We start from the raw sequence: 6,541 nt of genomic DNA, 5'->3' as shown, positions 1-6,541 counted from the left end.
TCCCAGGTGGAAATGAAGGTGATGGGAATCCCAGCGCTGTCAGGAGGCTGGAGGCGGCCTGGGAGCAGCCAGCTTTTCCCTGGAAAACATGGCCTCTGGCGCTGGGTGGGTGCAGTGGGGGTGGGCCACAGGGAGAAGATGGGGCAACACTGCCTCTCCTCCCACGTGCCCACAGCCTTTCAGGCCCTGGTCAGGGACCAAATGCCTCAGCCCAGCTCTGTGGGGACAGAGGTAGACGGGGGTGCCTGCAAGAACATTTCCCAAGGAGCCACCCTGATCCAGCCTTCTCTGTGTGAGCGAGGATGCCACAGCCACGGGGAGGGTGCTGCTGCAGTGACAGCCAGACATCACACAGCCATTCCAACACTGCATTTTCTAGACCAGAAAAAGACATCTGATGGCCCAGAAGTCAGCTCTGGCCTGCAAATGGGTTTTAAGTTTTATTCAGTTTGCCAAACAATTAAAGTAAGCCCACTGGCCAAGTCTGCAAAGCCACTCTGCACACAGGCACAGGGATTCTCCTGGGGCCCTGCGAGCTCTGGGGGCACGGGCTCTCCTGCACCACAGGCCTCACTGAGCCTAGCGTATCTGACACTGCGGAGCTGCACTTGTCTCCTGCGTGGGGATGATGAAAGGTCACGCACGGCCATCTCATCAAAGTGGGAGAGCACGTTCCTTTGGGATGGGAGACTACTGCTCCTCAGAGTGCCTGCGCCTCACTTCTGAGGGCCCTGCATGATGGCCCAGGACTGCTTTGCAGGCCAGGCCTTGGTCAGCTCAGTGAAGGCACCAGGGCCTGGGAGGCTGACAGTATGGGGAGCCGGGCTATGCCGCCAGGGCTGCCTGGCTCGTGTCTACCTGGTTCCACTATGGGTCTCTGTTGCGGCATCAGGCAGGCCTCTCTGTACTTTCTGTGGCACCTGGACGGTAGGTGTCCCAGGAGGGAAGGAAAGTGAGGAGGGGCTAACTCCTGGAGAGCAGGCCTCTCTGGGACAAAGTCCAGGCTCCGGAGCCAGGCCTGCAAAGCTCCTCCCCACTCCCCCGGCCTCTCCTCACCTGCAGCTTTTGACTCCATGACACTGACGGCAGTCAGCACTCCCCAGTTCGCTCCTGCCTCTGGGCCTTTGCACCTGTTATTGTCTGCTTTTCTTCCCAGGCGTGGCTAAGACCCCACATCCCCTTGGGCAAGCAGCTGAGGTTCTGAGGGTAGAGGAAACTGCCCCCCAAGGTGCAGGGTAACACCAGGTAAGTCCCGCTCATGTGGGCACCTGTGAATGGCCCGCTGGGACCCAGCGGGAGACAGCACAGCCACAGGTCCTAAACTCCCAGAGAGCTCTTTGCAGTGATTTCAGGAACCGGGGAAGGGGATCTTGAGTTTCCTTGGCTTTGTTCTGCCTGGCAAGCGAGCTTCCAAGGCCAAACTCGGCCCTGTTTGCATCAGCAACTCCGGGCAGCAAAGGCCTAAGGCTGGGCACCCGGAATGAATGAAACACCGAGTGAAACCAGACTGCAGCCCCACCGTCAACAGCTCAGATCCCGAGGAAAAATGAGCTAGACCAGCGGTTTTCAACCCATGTGCCGCAGGAGTTTTTAAAAACACACAACACCTGACTATTTCATCAGGGGCGCTGACCTCTTCCCTTCGGTTGTCAAATAAAACAATGACAACAGCCAACACAATAGCTGTCTGGTGTGAATGAATCAAAATCATACCCTTATTATTATTATTTTTGTTGTTGTTAATCCTCACTTGAGGATACTGCCATTGGTTTTTAGGGAGAGTGAGAGAGAGAGGGGAAGACAGAGAGAAACACATCGATTGGTGATCTCCTGCACGAGCCCTGACCAGGGCCCAGGCTGGGGAGGAGCCTGCAACCAAGGTACCAGAATCGAACCCGGGATCCTTTGGTCCGCAGGCTGATGCTCTATCCACTGAGGCAAACCGGCTAGGGCAATTATACTCTATTTTTTGGTCAGATCGGCAAAAATTGTATCTTTTGGTGTGCTGCAGAATTTAGTAATTAGTTTATGTGCCATGAGATGGAAAAGGTAGAAAATTGCTGAGCTAGAGGAAAACAAAAGCCCAATAAGATGGCTGTGTGACCTGGAGCTCTCAGGCTAACACCTGCTCTTCTACGTCCCAAGGTACCTTCCCTTCCCTGAAAGATGATACAGAGACACACCCAGGGGAGAGGTGACCCTGTGCCTCCCAGAGCCCCAGACACACAGGGCCTCTGCACACCTGCTCCCCCGCTGGAGGGCTTCTCCTACGCCCAACTCTTCAGTCAGTCCTGCATGGTGGACAGGCCCACTCAGGTCACCTCCTCTGAGGCCTCCTGGTATCTCTGTAGACTTGGTGCCACCCTCCCTACTTACTACTCACCCTAATGTGTGACTGCTTGGCTCTGAGACTGGGCATCTGGCATCTGTTGACCCCAAAGGACCCCAGTTCTGACAGGAACTGGGTCCACTTTATTGATGTTCAACAGATTGTGTTGAGTGAAGAAAGCATTCAAAGCCACCCTGGGCTGAGGAGCAGGGAGGGGCAGGACATGCTGGGGATGCATGGGGACCCGGAAACCAGCAGGGGCCAAGGGTATGGGAGGTGCAACTCCAAGTCCTAGGCCTGTGTGGGGAGACACGACTTAAGCAGACACAGGAACACCTTGGGCAATAGCCGCCTTGACAGAACACCCTGGTGGCTCTGAGGAGCCCACAGCACCAGGCAGCGAGGACCACGGTTTCCTGGACAGCTGCCACGTCCCAGCCAGATGCCGACTGCCGTGCACAACCCCCTGCTGCGGACAGCACTGTCCTGGGTCCAACACCAGGGCCTGCCCACAGCACCTGGCACGGCAGCCTGTCCAGACTTCAGACAGGACCTTACTGCCAGGCGACAGAGAGCTCCATGGACCCCTCATCCAGGCAGGTCTCAGGAACTCACCACATGCTCCACGGAGGCCCCTCTCCGGAGGATGATGGCGTCTGTGAAGTCCGGCCTCTCTGCACAGGTAGAGACGGGGTGGGTGTGAGCCAGTCATGGCCCCACACTATGTGGTTCCTTCCCACAGGAACAGAGGTATTTCCAGTCTCCAGCCTTGGGCTAGCCCCCCTCCCCCCCCTTTATTTAGCATACCCTCATTGTAGAGCCCCACGCAATCTCCTACAACCTTGACCTGAATACAGATCAAAATAAATCCAAGTCCAGGATTCAAACTGCCTGCAACCCAGTCAGCCATGAGAGCCCCCGCTGAGCCCTGTGAAGCATCTGGAAAGTACTGGCATGATGTGACAGCTGCTGGCATCCAGTCAGGGACAGCTACACGCTCCCCTTGCTTCCAAGGTCAAGGTCAAGGAAAACTGCCAGAACTTAGCAGCTAGGTCCCTTTGAGCACAGGGGGTGGGGGCATGGAAAAAGCTCTTATACATGCAGTCACCTACAGTCCTGACGAGGGGCCTGCCACTGTTGGGGGAAGTCAGGAGGGGTTACTGCTGTAACTGTGGGGAACTAAAGAGCAGCCTCTATCTCACTGCCCCCAGGGCACCCCCAAGACTAGTCCCAGAATTTGGCATTCTTTGTCACAAGGGCTCAGGCTGAGGTCTCTACCAGCCTGGGGTAGAGGACAGTGCCAGTTCTGAGATGGGAGAAAAGCGGAGATGTGTACAATACAGGCTGGGCGCTGGGTGCCACCGGCAGTGTGTGGCAGCCCCGGAGGGTGGGGCTGATTCTTGGCTGAGACTGCTCGACTCACGTCCTCTCTTCTTGGTGTAGATGCAGGTCAGAGCCAAGTATTCCCAAAGCATTTCAAGCAAGTAGTCCAGGTTCAGTTTCATGCCACAGCTGCCAGGAAGGAAGGTGGCAGTCAGAGGAGCCCTGTGGGCTCAGAGGCCAGGGAGCGCTGCTCTCTCACTGTGGCAAGGGACAACCTTGCCTCCACATGGCCAGGCATAGGCACCAAGGCATGTGGCCCACTGGAGCCTGTGAGCACCAAGTCCAGCTGGTGGCAGCGTGACCTTCAGCGCCAATGCCTCTAGTCAGCAATCAGACCACCCAGCAGAGCTCAGCTTCTCCCTGGGGCCACAGCTGCTCTGCAATCCACACAGGGACCTGCTGTGAGACTGCTGCGGGCTGTGATGGGATGGAGGACAATCCAGAGCTGGCCTTCTCCTGAGAGGTGGGAGGGGCAGCCCCTCAGGGATTTCAGTGCCAGGGGTCGGGGTAGGGCTGGCTGTGGTTATTGACGTTGTCTTAGCTCCTGCCCCTATCCCACTGCCCCTCCCCCAGACCCATCCGCAGCTATTCTGAGCCCGATGAGCAGGAAAGATGCTCTCACAGCCCACAGACGGGCATAAGGGTGCCTGGGTGTAGCAGGAGGTGGGGAGGAGCCGAGTTGTTCTAGGAGGGAGTTGGCTCTGCTGTTCTTTGCAGCAGCTGGCAATGCCCAGGAAATGGCCATCTGCACAGCCACCCAACCTGGTCCCTGAGCATCTTCCCCCCGGGAAGCCAAGCCCCGCTGTGAAGCTACAGAGCACCTTGTTTGAGCTGGGAAACCAGCAACGTGGAAGCCACAAGTCAGTGATGACAGGAAGTGACACGGTCATCGGCGAGTGCAGGAGGCCCCAGAACCCAGCCCTCAAGGACAGGGAGCCACGGTCAAGGGTGGCTGTGTCCACCTAATAACTCCAGCTCCCTTTCCCCTCTCCTCTGGGCTGACAGAGCCACATCGTCCAAAGTATCAGGAACACCGGCTTACAGCTGGGCTTTCTGGGGGGCTGAGTTTAACTACTACGTTATGGAGACTCTTAACCATTCCTAACCACTTACCTTGATGGACAAAACCCTTTTTCATAACCAGAGCCCACCCCACGTCACCCACACTGTCCATGTCATTCAGGATGGGACTGAGCTAAGGTTACCGGCAATTGGGAGGGTCCCCTCTGCAGGGCTGTGCGCGGAGGAGGCGGAGGAGGAGGCGGCGGGGAGGCCTCACTGATGGGCTCACTTCCAGAAAGGGTGACAGAGCCTCACCTGATGACCACACTGTTGGGCTTCCGGGCCAGGCGATCCACTTCTTCCATCGAGATCTGGTCAATTTTGTTATAAACCTGGGATTGAAAGGTGGAGGTGGGAGATGGGGAAGGGAAGAAACAAGAGGACAGGAAAGGGCCCCATAGAGCCACAGCCCTGCCTGAGGCTCCTCCCTCTGCACACCACGGCCTGGGGGCTGATGCGCAGCATCCTCCCTCCACAACGCAGCGGTGCGGAAAGCTACAAGGACTGGGCCGCCAGAGCCCCCAGAAGGAAAGGCTGGGCCAGAACCCATGTCAGTGAGACGTGTGCGACTCAAGGAGCTGTGGGTAGAGGGGAGGAGGGTGGAGACAGCTCTGCGCCTCGCAGAAGCCCGTCCCCCGTCTGAGTCAAGGAGGCTCAGGAAGTGTGGCCCGGGACAAGGCGCCCCTCCACAGGGCAGGGGCGGGGCTTGTACACTTACATACAAGCAGGGCATGTACACCCGGTTGCCCACAATCACGTCGATGAACTCGTCCGGGGAGCAATCCTCTCGGGAGAGCACTTCTGCATTGAAGATCTCTGAGGGGCTCGGGTTAAGGGCACAGTGCGCACTAGCAGCCCTGGTGCCCAGCCAGCTGAGGGCCCGAGACAGCCCATCAGAAAACAGACTGGGAGGCCCTCTCTGCTCGCAAGGTTTTACAAGAGTTTAAAGTCTGGGGAGCCCCTCATTCTTCTTTTCAAAAGAAGCCACATGTAAAAGCTTCAATCACCAGTTCAAATCTTGGCTGTTGGGCAAGAGAGCCTACTTGCCAGAACCTCCAAGCGCCTCAGAGGAGCCGGCTTCAGTGCCAGGAGCAGCTGAGAGCTCTGGTCTCACCTGCCCCGCGAACTCTCCTCTGGTGCATCCTGCCTCCGCCTGCACACCTCCAGTGACGAGGGCCTGGCCACCTCGAAGGGGGCCCTGTTCCCTCATGAGCTTTCCCTATGCTGAGCTCGCCTTCGCCTCTGCCGTCCTGTCCTCTAGAGTCCCAGAGCCCGCCCATCCACCCAACAATACTTAGCAGGTGTGCACAGGCCCCTGGGGCTCCCTGAGGCTTCTCCAGACCAGGAGGCCATGTCCCAGGAAGCTGCTGCCCTTGCTGTCGCATCGCCCTTCCAGTGGTGACTGGCCACAGCACCTAGCAGTCGTCCAGGAGCCAGGAAACCAGTCCAGGGTGTGGCTGTCTGATAAGCCCGGATCTCAGTGAGCAGGAGGCGGGGATAGGCACCCCATGCTGCGGCTGCAGCTTGCTCAGAAGAGGCCTGGGAGTCTGCTGTGACCCTGGGCCACAGGGCCTCAGGCTCCGGAGGCCCCGCCCACATCGCTCCTTCAGGAAGGATACTGTACTCGTGCAGGATCAGCTGCACCAGCTTTTCTGAGCACTGGGTCAGCGTGACTGTCGAATTAAAGGAGATGCCACCGCCTTTCTTGGGCTGGAGAAGGGAAGGGAGAGCTGCTGATGAAGGCTCAGCTCCTGCCTGATGCAGCGC

The 6,541-nt window shown here is 57.9% G+C and overlaps 1 protein-coding gene across 1 annotated transcript in view; it reads right to left on the bottom strand.

Moving 5' to 3' along the window:
• The window catches only part of DRG2 (developmentally regulated GTP binding protein 2), a gene marked incomplete at its 5' end in the record, with an annotated part of 25,243 nt that overhangs the window by 2,110 nt on the left and 16,592 nt on the right, over nucleotides 1-6,541 (bottom strand). Inside the window, 5 exons of the mRNA XM_015570622.1 lie at nucleotides 2,945-3,003; nucleotides 3,753-3,841; nucleotides 5,030-5,106; nucleotides 5,493-5,590; nucleotides 6,394-6,529. Coding sequence (XP_015426108.1) covers nucleotides 2,945-3,003; nucleotides 3,753-3,841; nucleotides 5,030-5,106; nucleotides 5,493-5,590; nucleotides 6,394-6,529 — 459 coding nt within the window. The remainder of the gene's footprint in view (nucleotides 1-2,944; nucleotides 3,004-3,752; nucleotides 3,842-5,029; nucleotides 5,107-5,492; nucleotides 5,591-6,393; nucleotides 6,530-6,541) is intronic.

This window comes from Myotis davidii, unplaced genomic scaffold (genome assembly GCF_000327345.1).
Source record: "Myotis davidii unplaced genomic scaffold, ASM32734v1 scaffold207, whole genome shotgun sequence".
Taxonomy (NCBI): Eukaryota; Metazoa; Chordata; class Mammalia; order Chiroptera; family Vespertilionidae; genus Myotis; species Myotis davidii.
This window is presented reverse-complemented; position numbering and strand designations above follow the sequence as displayed.